Source organism: Microtus pennsylvanicus, chromosome 11, assembly GCF_037038515.1.
Source record: "Microtus pennsylvanicus isolate mMicPen1 chromosome 11, mMicPen1.hap1, whole genome shotgun sequence".
Lineage (NCBI taxonomy): Eukaryota > Metazoa > Chordata > Mammalia > Rodentia > Cricetidae > Microtus > Microtus pennsylvanicus.
Genome location: NC_134589.1, coordinates 73,991,103 through 74,005,882, shown reverse-complemented (window position 1 = coordinate 74,005,882; position 14,780 = coordinate 73,991,103). Strand labels below are relative to the sequence as shown.

The window sequence follows — 14,780 nt, the reverse complement described above, 5'->3', positions numbered from 1 at the left end:
GCCCTTCTCACTGAGTAAACAGTCCTGGTTCAACATTCGTTAGTTGTATTCAGATGGTAGCTTTGCTGGGTCTCAGTGGTTGATGTTTGTCTGATCAAAAAGCTACCAGCAGAGCCATAGGGAAGGGATTTCCAGGTGATCACCTTAGGCTGGTTCTTACTCATTTTACCCTCTTCTCTGCACACACATACACACACACAAACACACGCACTCACACATGCTCACACACAGACACAAACACTCACACACAATGTAGTCCAGTGTCACACACACACATACACACACACTCTTACCACTCACAAACACATACACACCTATACATACACATATGCACACACATATACACATACACACAAATACATACACATACACACACAGACTCACACACAGTGTAGCTCAGGGTCTCTCTCTCTCTCTCTCTCTCTCTCTCTCTCTCTCTCTCACACACACACACACACACACACACACACACACACACACACACACACCATGTTGTCCAGGGTGACCTGTAACTTACTATTACTATGTAGCCCAGGCTGGTCTTGAACTTACAATCATCCTGTTCTACTCTCCCCAGATAAGAGCGGAGATTACGACTGTACACCACCCACTCTGGCTCCCTACATCTCTTGCTTTAGCCAGGTAGAAACTAAAGCTTAGTCAAAAAAGTCACCTTGAACAAGGTCACTTAGACCCTAAGAGGATGAGCAGAGATTCAGACCCAGTTGTGATAGCTGCTCCCCTGAACTACCCATCCAAACCCGGACCTCCCAAGAGCTTTCATGGTCTCACAAACTTCTCAATAAGCTGAGAATGAAATCGCCTACACATTTCATTCCACACCATATGGCAGAGCCCTACCTGACAGGAAGCTCATCTCTCCAGCATGCTAGGCCCTTATCACTGGATGTGAGATTGGTGGGGTGGTCATTTCCCAATCTTTAGCACCATTAAAAGCAGGTGGATTCATTTAGATGTGTCCTTTCTAATTTTTCCAAACTCCCTTCACGCACAGCTCAGTGCAATTCTGCCACCTGCAAAATTGGGGTGAGAAGATGCTGCCTACCTCACACAGAGAAAGGGCAAGTAAGAGATGGGAGAAACCAGATGTGTTCGTGCATGACCGCAATCACAGCTCTTACTATGAGAGGCTGAAGCAGGACAAGTCAAGTTCAAGGTCACACAGTTCACTAATGCACAATTATGTTTGGTACCTGATTAGAGCAAGTAGTCTACAGGCTCTTAAAAAATTTATTCATTTAGATGATATTAAAAAAGAGTTCTATGTGGTCAGGCCTTCAGATCCAACTTGGGGACACATATGCTACCAAGACCTGTCTCAACTGTGCCACTTCCTTTTCATTGTCAGTTTGTCCCAGCCTAGAGCTGTAGCGGACACAGAATTGAAATAATGAACCTATTTTGATAATCGTTCAGTGTCTGTCATTTCCACCTTCAGCCCTCAAGCGCATTCCAAAGCGATCTTGGTCTCTCAGCTATTATACATCTTAGAGCTGTGTAATTTTGAAACTTTGTTTTTACTTTTTTCCATCAATGAAAATGCAGGGCTTGAAAGCCTGTTCTGTAGGGAGCCCCCATTCTGCAGCTGTGAACAGGAAGCCTCTGTAAAGGAAGGCATCTGGATCGCTCTATATGTAAGTCACTGATGAGGGACTGGCCAGCTGCTTGTCTTCCCGTCTGTGCACTCTGTGCCCTCACCTCCACTTGGCCCATTAAGGATGGTCAGTTCAATTTTCTGACTGCTGAGCTAATGACATGTTAAGACAAGGGGACAGGAGCCTAACTGGTCTAGAATGACTAACTAAGGTTGAGTAGTAATAGTGTGTGTGTGTGTGTGTGTGTGTGTGTGTGTGTGTGTGTGTGTGTGTAAAATAAAGTGTCTATGATAGTCATGATGGAGAAACCCACAGGAACAATTGACCCACACTTGCAGGAGCTCATGGACTTTAAACCAACCTCTGGGAATCCCGCATGGAACCTAACCAGGCTCTCTGCATGTGGGTGACAGTTTTGTAGCCTCGGCTGTTTGTGAGACCCCTGGCAGTGGGGGCAGGATCTATACCTAGCACAAGAGCTGGCTTTTGGAAGCCCATTCTCTGGGGTGGGATGCCTTGCTCAGTCTTGACACGGAGGTGAGGAGAGGAGATGCTTGGTCTTGCCTCAACTGAATGTGCCAGGCTTTATTGATTCCCATGGGAGGCCCTTATTCTCTCTGAAGAGTGGATGGGGGTGGGTGGAGGACAGATGAGGGAAGGGAGAGGAGGGGACAGAGAGGGAACTGAGGTTGGTGTGTAAAATGAATAAAAAGAAAAAAACTATGTCCTACATAAATAATACTCCCTTATATGAGCACACATTGAAACCCAAAGGTAATGGTTGAAAGAGGAACCAAAATGAATTCAGGGTGTGAGAAAAGCCCCCTGGGGAATCAGGGTGTTGTGGGAGGTCCTTCCGCTCCTCCAGCCAGTAAGGGTCCATGCAGGTTAAACAACTTTGCTGTAAAAGAACCTAGGAAAGTGGCCTTGTTTACACTTCTCCATCCTATTTGTGTTTGTGTTCTTATAACAATATACTAGGGAGAGTGTGGCTTAAAACAACATCTTCCTCCTTCTCCTCCTTCTCCTCCTCCTCCTTCTTCTTCATAGTTTTGGAAGTTAGAAATTTAAGACTCAGTATCAGTCAGGTTGGTTTCTGAGGCAGGCTAGGTACAGACAGCCACATTTTTATATTTTTATAGGTGAGGGAAGGAAAAGAACAAGGGTCACACATGAAAAGGGAAGAAGGGAAGAAGGAGAAAGAGGAATGGAGGAGAGGGGAGGAGAATGCAGACTTCCAAATAATCAGTTTCTTCATTCTTTCAAAGGAACCTCATGTTACAGATAAAAGCTCCAATCAACTTCAGGGATGGATTTCCTGATAAAGGTGCAATCTCCAAGTATTGTCATACAAGAGGGTTAGAATTTTAATATGTGCATCGGGGGAAGGCACAAGGCCTCAGCGGATGGCACCATGCCATTCTCCCTTCAAAATATACATGGTAGCATCCAGCCAATTACGTGTTTAAACTTTCTCACCTAAGACTCGCAATCTCTCGGCTCCCACGACCACTTCATTGTCATCCGCAGAAAAGAGCAATTTTCCAGACACCGTTTTTACTTCAAACTTTTTGCCATAGGCTTCCACAGCCTTCGGACCTAAGAGGGCGAGAGAAAGAAAGAGAGGAGGAATACATTAGCCTCATCGAATTTGACTACAAAAGCTTTTCATAGGGCATAGGCACTCCCCGGGACTGTGTCTGATTTTAATGTTAAGTGGATTGGTTTTCTGAAGCCGGCTGTGGAAATCAGGGTCTTGGCTGCATCTCATCTTGTCAATTGCTTTTAATCACATGGTCCTGGCATGCGGGTTTAGAGGTCATCCTATTCTTCTCGTCCTAATGCTTCAATGAGATTTCCCTCTACTAGCCTCAAATTAGTGTCAAACACTTGAGGCTTTTGATCAGAAGTGTCGGACCCAGAGTATCATCATCTCTTGTGGAGCTAACCAACTTCAGCTAGTTGTCAGTAGCAGAAAGTGTTCTCATAACATGAGCTGAAATATGTGTGTGTGTTTATACCCTTGACCCACTAACTGACACGGAGACAAATCTATTTCCTTAGTACACAAATACTTTCCAAGAAGAAATGACTATATTATAATGAATTCTTCTACACGTTAAATATCTTATATAGTATAAATTAACATAATAAAAAACATGCTTTGAGTTCATTGTGTGCCATCAGATGCTGTTCTTGAACATAGACTGCAGCAGTACATGAGGGTGGGCTCTGGTCACACCTGTATCCTGATGGAGCCAGACTTACACAGATCCAATTTAGTTTTTTAAATTTTTTATTTAATTATTTATATTTTTTGTATGAGAGCTCTGCATGTATGCCTGCATGCCAGAAGAGAGCATCAGACAGAAAAGGGCATCAGACAGAAGAAGGCATCAGACAGAAGAGGGCATCAGATTTTATTATAGGCGGTTGTTGAGCCACCATGTAGTTGCTCATGATTCCATGTGGAACTGAACTTAGGTTTTCAGGTTCTCTGGTTCTTACCCACTGAGCCATCTCTCCAGTCCCCAAATTCAATCAACTAATGCATCAGAAACCTCTATATCTTTAGTAAGAAAGTGAGCTGGTTAGCATATTTGAGGTTCTGACAGGAGTTACCTGAGCCTGTCTAAGCTGGGACTTCCCCAGCAAAAAGATTTCAGGGGCTCCCAAAAGCTGGTCTGTATGAAAGAATTCAGCTCTGAGCAAATAGAGTCTATCTTTTGGTCTACCTTGTAGTCAAATTTGCAGGTAAAGTCAACACACATTATATCTTCCTAAAGAAGTCATTGGGATTCCGATGTTGATCTTGTTTGCTTTCTTCTAGAAAATTTTCAAGAGACTATTATTTAAAATAAATAGCTACAAGAGGGTCAGCAGACTACACCTGCAGGGACCCAAGAATCTTTAGCCATTACAGGGAAGAAGAAAGCACTTTTCACTCGAACACAGGCATAGGGACAAAACTCTGCAAGGATTTACAGTGGGATCTAGGCTCACGTTGGTCTATTGTCAAGGGGGTGAGGCTCAAGCAAGCAAGATTTAGAGGAAGTATTTTCAGGGTGTGAGAGTAATTTTGTGGTTGGCTATCCCAATAACTCTCATCTAGAAGTAGGACAGAGCTGTGCAATGCTAAAATGGCATTGGCTAAAAACAGTTTCTGATTTCACCTGGGAGGAGGATATGTGGGGTGTTGATGTTTGGAGAAGGCTGATCCTTTTCCTCTATGTTCAGAAATGTTGAGAAAGAGAGAGAAAGCTAGAAAGCTAGATTATGCATTTGTGTATATGCGTTTGGTTTGTATGTATGTGTGTACACTTCTCCTACGTATATGTGTGTGTGTTGATGGCTCCATGCATCTTGGTCTCAAAAGGACCTACCTAGGAATGCTTTGTGAAATTACTTAAGTTTCGACTGCGGTTTGGCTATTAGAACCAGAACAGCTCCTGTATATCTGGGATGATGGTCTATGCTAAAGTATGGGACTTGGAGACAAAGCGCCCCTCCTACTCCTCTCCGCTAGGCAATGTGGCTGCAGACAAGTCATTTCATCTTTCTGTTTCTGTGTATGCTGAACTGAACTCTCATTATCTCCTCTGTGGGTCTCATGGAAAGGCTGCAAAGGTCAGATGACATTGAATTCATAAAATGAACTTTGGAGGCACAAAAATGCCATGCGTTGTGGTGATCGCTCCACTGGATACTGTTGTCACCTTCGCCATCGCCATCAGCAGCATTCTACTGTGATGTCTACGGCGTATTGAACATCACTAACGATGAGTGCCTCTTAGTCCGCTCACATACTCACATTCAATTGGCTTTCCAGGACACTCACACTGACTCTCTAACTTGAAAAAGGTTCACAGAAAAGGTTCCTTAATGAGCCAGAGACTGAAGCGGCAGAGATCATACAGAATCTACAAGCATTGTGAGTCCTGGAGATGCTCTTGTCTGGTTGCACAGGAAAAAAAAAAAGCACTGTGAGCCTACTGCTCCCTCAAGGTCACTGTCAGAGCAAAGGAGAATCCGAGAATGGGATCCAGTTCTCAGAATGCCACACGGAGCACAAAGTAGATCTTTTTGTTTAAAAAGGTGAAGAGGGCTTGAGTCAGCATGCCCAAGAGAGCAAGGAGATGAGATTTCAGAGGAAGAGGAAATGTAGAAATCAATGGCAAAGAACCCAAGGAAATCTTGAAGAATGACAATGTGTCAAGAATTTAGAGTAGGGACTCCTCTGTGACTTATGATGGAGCTATCTTACTGATGCCATTAAAACTTGAAGTGAAATCTATACTGTTTGTTAATTCCAGAAAGATAGCATTGTTTCATGGGAAGGAGACAGAAATGGAAGAGACAAAATGCCAATGAAAAGTGAATGGACAACCTCAGGATGGCCATGGACAGGTAAAGGCAATCTACCCACTCCAGACCTAGTCATATGGAGATAAAGACAGTGGGAGACAAATGCTTGGCCTTGGCTTCCATGAACCTGACAAGATTGTCAGGCATGGCTCTAGGGGTCCTGTGTATAGCTGGAGCTCACTGTGGACTCTGGAACAATGTGTGAGACTTACGGGGAGGGGGTGGTGGGCAGAGTGAAGAGACCATAAACAATCACAGCATACAAGGCACTTACTCTTCAGGAAACCACAAAATATGAAATAGAATTTCTCAAGGGCCAGAATCATTTGCCAACACAAAGGACGGCAAAACACAGCTTTAGCCAAAGGTCCTCACAGTGACTGCTGGCTAGCTGTGCAGACCGTTTTGACCTTTGCTGGGTTTCCCTGGGATTACCAAAATTCCATGGTTATGGCTGGAGTCTTAAAAGATGACTCTAGAGTGAAGGTCTGGTAGCATTGGACACTGTTTGAGAAGCTAAAGCTGTTTGGGGGATAGAAAATCAGCATGACTTCCAACTTGAAGCCTCCTTCAGTTAATACCTTTCCACGGGTGGAAGTCTATGTGCGACTCCTCAGTTTCTTCTCCCCAACTGGGAGGAGAATGGTATAGAACATTATTTTAAGGTGAGTTACCTTTGTTTATGCTCTGGGACATTTGTTTAATGATGAAAAGTCATGATGCTTTGTTTAGGCTGCATTTGATTAACTCTGAAGCTGTGATTCTTTGCCTGTCTAAAGCACCCGATGGTCCTAAAAAAAGAGCTAAATGGCCAATAGCAAGGCAGGAGCAAGGATAGGCAGGGCTGGCAGGCAGAGAGAGCATAAATAGGAGGAAAAATCTAGAAAAAGAGGGAACTAGATAGAACAAGGAGAGGATGACATCAGGGGCCATTCACCCAGCCAGCCACGGAGTAAGAATGAAAGCAAAATATTCAGAAGAAAAGGAAAAAGCCCAGAGGCCAAAGGGTAGTCAGGCTAATTTAAGTTAAGAAAAGCTAGCTAGAAACAAGCTGAGCAAAGGCCGGGTATTCATAAGTACCACAAAGTCTCTGAGTGTGTTTATTTGGGACCTGGGACTCCCAAAAGAACTAAAATAAAAGAGTGAAAAACAACAAACAACATTTTGGCATTCCAATGTGGGGCTAGAGTGAAAGAAAACCCACTAACAGGAGAAGACAAAGCCTCCCAGGTGTAGGTACTGCGGCACCCAGGAATCTGAAGACTGAAAAAGCCTAGTGCTTTTTCTTTAAGACGAGGACCCTTTTCCCTCCTAAAGCTGTTCTCCTTACAGGTTCCAGTATTGCATAGATGGATTGTGCTAAGATACTCAAGCAGTAACATTATGAGTCAAAATGCACCAGTGGCTTGGCTTGAGTTCCAGCCCTGGAAATAATGCTTCATGCAAAAAAGATGAGCTGAGCTTAGAACATGGGGCATTCTGGTGGACTTCTGAGATTTTTCCCAGGTAAAGTCAAGAGTTTAGAATGCTCAGGATTGCAACTCTTGGGAGACATGAGGAAGAGTGCATCCCATATACCAGGAATTAGAAAGCATTCTTTTTACCTCTTTTTGTTTTTCCAGAATTAGTTTTTCTTGTTTCTCATTTTAAAAGAAAGGATTACTGTCTTCCCACTCCTAAGAGGCACTAATCAGAAATGGTACTAAAAGATTACTGGAAAGCAAGAGAAGAGAGGAGGAGAGAGGAAGGAAAGAGGAGGAGCCAGAGGGTCTAAAAGGGGTGGGAGGGAGAGAGGGGTAGGGTAATGGAGAAGAAGGGGATAATAGAAGAATAAGGAAGGGGGGAAAGGAAGAAAGAATGCAGAGAATGGATGAAGGAACAAAGAGGAGAGAGAAGGGTTGGGAAGAAGAAAAGAAGATGAATATGGAGAGGGAGGGTTTGGAAAGAAAAGGAAGATGAAGAGAGAAAAAGAGAAAAGGGAGAAGAGAGAGGAGGGGAAGGAGATGGAAAGAGAGAGGCGGGCTCTCTTTAGAAGGATAGCAGTCATTTTCAGCTTTATCAAAGCACAACCTTTCAAGTACCCAATCTCCTACTGAAGATAAATGATGATTGATCAACAGGTTAGATCCATTCTTTTTGAGCCCTGGGATGTGGGCGCTGGAGGTTGGATTTATCTCCCTCCTGGAGGCACTTTTTCATACATGCTGCTTAAATCACTGCTTACTGCAGCTGTTTATTTAATTATTTAGCACCGGTGACTGGAGGCCAGATGTTATATAAGCAAAGCCTACTGTCCAGATGCTGGCTGTAACGGTGTTTGAGCATCATAGACTCTACTGGGCAGTATTTCCACAGAGCCAGAAGCTTCTTAGCTATGTATGGCCCAGTCCACCTCAGGGCTATGCAACTCCTGACATCCATCTGCAGCTTTGCTGGGGGAGCGGGTATGGTGGGGGAGGGAAAGTACCGCTCTGTGCAAAGGCACCCACTTCCCTGTGACTTGGTTACTAGTGAACCTCTGGAAATTCTACTCATGGTAATGTGTTTTGGGGCATTTGGGATACTGTCCTCTCAAAAATCCATCTGGATGCTTTTCTCTGAGCCCCAAAGTCAAATGATCTTTTCTTCTGGAGGTCTAAGAATGCCGCTCTGACCCACACTTTCCCCTTCCACTGCGTCGTAGACAATGCTTTCTCTGTTCGTCATGTCTTGAAAACCTACAGAGGGTGCATTGATCACGGCCACTCAACACATGGCTGTGTCCATGAGGCCCAGGCTTATCAGGGGGGTCATTATCATGAACAACCAATCCTTGTTTAAGTTGCTGGAATTCAAAGCTGCAAACCTAGCAGGCATTTCCCACGACATGGCTGTTAGGAACAGAATTTCTGTACGAAAAAGAGCCACACATATACCGCCTATGGACACATCTGGAGCTTGCAGTTGAGTTTGGCTCAAAGACATCAAGCAAAGAGAAAAAGGTTTCCCACTACCACTAAAGATCCTTTTTCTAGGACTTGGGAAGATGGCTCAGATGGTAAAGTGCCTGGTATGCAAGCATTGAGGACCTGACTTTGGATACCCAGTTCCCATGTAAAAGCTGGGCATGCCAGCTGTGTCTATAACCCCAGTGCTGGCATGATGGGGGATGGAGGATCAGAATAAGCAAAATTCCCTAACTAATTGGCCATCCAATTATACTCACATATCAGACACACACACACACACACACACACACCCTCTGCTTTTGCTTTAGTATAGCTAGCCTCCCTCCCCTATTAAAAAGGGAACTTTGGATAGTACGACTCTTTGCCCAAATTAAAAACAGCCAGTTCCATCCTAGGGCCTATGATTTCCAAAAACATGGGGTTTTGTTTCTGATTACAGTACCGGGAATTAAATTCCTTCCTGAGAAACAGGCCCCATCCAATCAGAAAGCAGTTGGTTACCTGCTTGTGTTACCACTGCACAAGCAGGCACATCTTGGTAGGCCAGTATTGCAGCATGCAGGGACATACCACCAAACTGCCTTCTAGACGTTATTCATCTTATACCCACAGACCACTCTCACGCTTAGTCAGAGAGGCTTCTTTTAGTTGTGGGAAGCCATCAGTGGAGAGGTTCACAACTGGCCAGAACATGTTAAAGAAAGACACTGGGTGCTCAGCCCTAAATGAGACATCTCTATCAACCCCTCCTCCACCAAGACTCAGGGATCATCGCAGAAGATGCGGTCAAAGTGAAGTAAGAGCTGGAGGATAGGGAGGAGTGCTGAGAAATGTCTTCTGCAGGCAACAAGGCTGTCACACTCATGAACTGAGATAGGTTTCCTGCACAAGACTATAGAAGATCAAGCCAGAACAAATACAAGCATAGATGGGGTACACAATCTCTAGGCCCCACTACTTACTGGGGAACTACAAACAATAGATAGTTGCTGGGGGAGAGAATTCTTTCTTTCTTTTCTTTTCTTTTCTTTTCTTTTCTTTTCTTTTTTTTGAAGACATGGCCACTGGTGAGTTTTCCATTGTCCAGTGAATAGCCTCCTATCTGCATATGTATGAGCAAAACCCTAGCTGAAATTAGTAGGTTATTAAAATTATATTGGGTGGGAGTATGCTAGGGAGAGTCGGAGGGAGGAAATGAGACGTATATGATTATACCTCACTGTATACGTGGATGAGAGTCTCAAAAATAAACAGAAAAGTTTAAAAGGAGTTTTCTTGGTTGAGCACCAGTTGAAGTAGCTGGCTTTTGTTTGGGGGTCACATTCTACTAAAACAGTTTTTCTGCAAAAGCAAGCGCCATGGTACTTGGTAAGTTAAACATGTGAATAGATGGGACTGAGCCTTTTGGTAGAATCAGAGGTTACAAGCTGGAATTTCTTCTTTACACAGAAGGGTCAGCAGGCCCTTGTTGAAGTTCATGTAGATCTCACAGAACAGTCTGCTTTGCTAAGTACTCAGATGGATCAGTTTTTCCTTCTCTTACCTGTCACCAGCCGAGTCAGCACTTTCGTCTGGTCATTGAGAATGTTCACTGTCACGTTCCTGGCAGATTTGAAGTAGAGGGCATTACCCTGTAATAAGAAAATGGAAGACACATATGAAGGTGGCAGGTCACTGCAATCAAGGGACTGTGATCCCAGTTCTTCCAGGGCTGACCTGATTCTAGCCAAGTTTTCAATGATATATCTTCATTTTAGGAGTCCTGATAGTTAATGATATGTGGTGACGGGCATTAACTTAACATAGATTTCCTCTAAAGAGAGAGACCTCCAACACATATGTCCATGCACACACACATGGGCCCACATGCACATATATACACACACATACATGCAGACACACAATTGAATAAGAGAGAGCTGAGATCTACAGGTTTTTTTTGGGTTTTTTTTGTTTTGTTTTTTGGTATCTTAGTGTGAAAAGAGTTAGTCTTGTAGCACAGGAGCAACTGATCACCTTCCAGCCGTGTCCCTTCTGGATTCCAGTTCTCCAGAGGAACCATGCAGTTCCCAAAGAGAAGAGCAGAAAGGTGAGGTGAACATGTTCCTGTCAAGAGAATCCTCTATGTAAATGCTGATGGCAAACATGAAGAACCTGGGAGATCATGATGTGGAGACCTAGCGAACCAAGCTCTTGGGAGCTCACTGGCTCTAGGACTCTAGACCCACACCTGGGGAGCCTGTATGGGAACAACTGCATCTGGGTGACTGTTGTGTAGCTTTGTCTGTTTGGAGGGTCCCTAACAGTGGGACCGGAATTTGTCCTTGATGCATGACCTGGCTTGTTGGAACCCATTCTCTGAGGTAAGATGCCTTATTCAGCCTTGATGCAATGGCTAGGAGCTTGGCCCTTCCTCAATTTGATATGCCATGCTTTGTTGACTCCCCATGGGAGGCCTGATCCTTTGTGAGGAGTAGATTGGCTGAGGTGGGGGGAGGTGGTGGGAGGGAACAGAAGGAGGTGGGGGGGGAGACTGTGGTTTAAATTTTTTTTTTAATGGTTCAGGGGAGATGAGCCTGGGAGAGATGACATTCTCAGGTAAATCTCTGCCTTCCCATTTTTCCTGTTCTCCTTCCTAGGGCTCTTTTCCTTTAAATACTCTGGGCCACCTTTATCATGTCGGACTCCATATTCCTCTTTCACACTGTGCTTCTTTCCTCCTTTTGAACAAAATTCAGAACAGGACATAGCATACTGTTATGAAAAGCCTGCTCCTGAACCTCGTGAGATGTGTGATCTCTGCTGACACTCCTCTCCTCTGCCATCTTGCTCCACAGTCTGTCTTCAGTAGGTGCACCAGGAGGCATGGCTCTATGCCAAGAAAATGTCACCATGGTCGGACATAATCTTTGGATGTTACATTGCTTTCATTTTACATTTAAAATCTTATGCAAACTTAATGTGTCATAAAGTATGATGTTCTTCTGTCTTTCTCAGTCATTTGAAAGGTAAGAAACCCAAATAAAAATGAATCAAGAAGCCAACAAAAACAAAACAACAATAAAAAACTTCTGAGTGTGTGTGTGTGTGTTTATTTTTTTTCAACATAAGCAATTCAAAGCCATGACTTGTCAATTTCTGGTTCAGAATTTTTTTTTTTTTTTTTTGATTTTCGAGACAGGGTTTCTCCGTAGCTTTTGGTTCCTGTCCTGGAACTAGCTCTTGTAGACCAGGCTGGCCTCAAACTCACAGAGATCCGCCTGCCTCTGCCTCCCCAGTGCTGGGATTAAAGGCGTGCACCACCACCGCCTGGCTGTTTTTGTTTTTTTAAAGGGAGTTTGGGATGGGAGTGGGAGGTCTCTCTGGTTCAGAAATTTTCCTTTTTAATAACACCTGCTGGTAGCATCAGTTGTTTGCTATTGGAAGAATTAAAAAGAACTTAGCAGTGAGTTTTGTCTAAATCTGTCACTGAATGGTATGTGCCTGCCACAAAATTCATTACTACAGCACTATAATGAATCCTCCCAAATGTCATAAAAAACATTCTGTAAGACAGACAAACTGAGTCTGTGCCTCAAAATCCTGGGTTTATTGTTGTTCTTGTTGTTTTGTTTTTTGAGACAGGGCTTCTTTGCGTAGTCCTGGATGTCCTAGAACTCACTCTGTAGTCCAGGCTGGCCTTGAATTCTGAGATTTGCCTGCTTTGCTTCCCACAGGCTAGGATTAAAGGAGTGTGCCACCACTGCCTGGCCAAAGTCTTGCTTTCTAATGGATACAAATTTACTAAATAGAGAACTATGGTAGTGATTTAGGTGTACAAAATGTTTGAGGAGTCTTCCTGATGCGTGGGAGTAATTTGTAAATTTGGGCTGAGCAGTGAGAGGCATGCGAGACTTCCTGGAGTAGCAGGCACTTAGGAAGGCACTCAGAAGGAGCAGAGGCATGGTTTTAGCATGTTGTAAAGAAAAATGAATATCAGGTAGGTAGTGTGGGTTGGGCGTCCAATGTAATTTTCCTTGTGTGCTTCGTGAGGATAGGGATTGATTGATCACCAAGCACAACCTAGAATCTGCTTATGACAGAAACAAACAAACAAACAAAAAACACAATAGGAGCAACAGCCAAAACCGAGGTCAGAGGTAAGTTTCTCCCTTGGAAGAGAGGGGAGGACCTGGCTGCCAACAGAAACCCACAACCTGGACTCACAGTGTCTCTCACCTAAGGCAAATTGATAAAACGAATTGCTAAACCCCATGACCTTTAGGCCTTAAGGAAACAGTTAACCTTGGATGTGAGCTATGGACTAGTTAGTGTCTGGGGTAGAGAGGATGATTCCTAATTCATCAAGTAACATGGAATCAGTGTAATCTCCACAATGGCTTAAAACTTAAATTTCCTCCTGATGTAGAAAAGTCTTTATCTTTAGTTCAATTCAGTCAGAAGCACACAGTACATATATATATATGTAGGAAACAAATACTAGACTAAAATAGTTATGCCGTTGCTTCTAGTAGCACTTATTAGCTCTATTTAGATCTCAAAAACATTGAAATGAAGTCTGAATTTGGAAAAATGGAACCAAGACAGGGGGTTACAATTCCAGAAGTAAATGCTCTAAACTAGTTCTTCATGCATTTGTCAAAGTGGCTCTATAGAGAAAAGAGGGTTCTGGAGCCAGGAAACTAGGTACCCTGACTACCAAGTGACCTTGAGAGCATATGTTGCAGACATGGCATTCTGTGTCATCAATACCTGTGTCACTATGAAGCTCATCAATACCATGGTTGAGCAATTACTTGTACTGGATATTCAGTAGGAGACCTGAAAGGCAGCTAATTTCCCATCTCTGCTCTACCACTTGCATACAAGTTGTGACACTGATAAATAATTATTCCAGGCCTTGGTCTCTTTACATGACAATAGAAAAATTTATTGTTAAGCTTTTAAGTATCCTTATAATAAAAATTAACTTATACATATAATTGTTAAAATAGACATGGTCTGCCGTCAGGCATGGATGCAGCTCTCAGTGATTATCAGGGCAAGAAGCAGAAGAGAAAAAAAGGGGTCATGAAAGGGGGAAGAGAAAGGGAAGATGGGAGAAGGAAGAGGAATGAAAGAGGGGGAAGGAGGTGGGAGGGAGGAAGGGGAGGAAGTGAGGAAGACAGCCCTCATGCATCTCTGGCTTTTCTCTGCTCCCTGCACAATGATTTAGGAGTCTCCTCCACTTCTCGCATTTTCAGCTTCGACATTTCAAAGAGTCTCCCTTTCTCTAAACATGCCATTAACTGACCATTGTCTTTCAAATCCCAGCATCTTCCATTACATGACTGTTCGTGCTGATAGACAAATCATTCTGCCATAAATAGTACCCCATAACAGCTTTGTTCAAGATTTTATAGTAAGAGAGATTATATAACCATTCACTTTTTTTCATGGTTTTACTTATTTAATTTTTAATAGACTTATTTTTATTTTTGAAATGAAAATATGACTTCACAAATTCTCCTTTTCATTTACTTCTTTCCAGACTCCCCATGCACCATGTCTGCAAATTCAGTGCCTCTGACCTTCTTTTCTTTAAGTGTGATACACACACATACATACTCATATATATATACAATCTGCTGAGTCTACATTAATGTTACACACACATATGTGTATATATATATGTGTGTGTGTGTATATATATATGTATATGTATATATATATGATTTCAGGGCTGTTTATTTGGTACTGAATAACCTATTTCAAAATTCTTTCCTGAGGAAGGCTTTGGTCCTGCTCTCAGCATTCCTTAGTTGCCTATAGTTCTATAGTGTTAGGGCGCTATGATTTATTAATTCATATG

General features: G+C 43.2%; 1 protein-coding gene across 2 annotated transcripts in view; it reads right to left on the bottom strand.

Moving 5' to 3' along the window:
* The window catches only part of Sgcd (sarcoglycan delta), a 526,086-nt gene that overhangs the window by 137,523 nt on the left and 373,783 nt on the right, over positions 1–14,780 (bottom strand). For both annotated transcript variants that reach the window (XM_075992837.1, XM_075992836.1), the window contains exons 4-5: positions 10,473–10,560; positions 3,096–3,215 (exon numbers count right to left, since the gene is read on the bottom strand). In XM_075992837.1, coding sequence (XP_075848952.1) covers positions 3,096–3,215; positions 10,473–10,560 — 208 coding nt within the window. The remainder of the gene's footprint in view (positions 1–3,095; positions 3,216–10,472; positions 10,561–14,780) is intronic.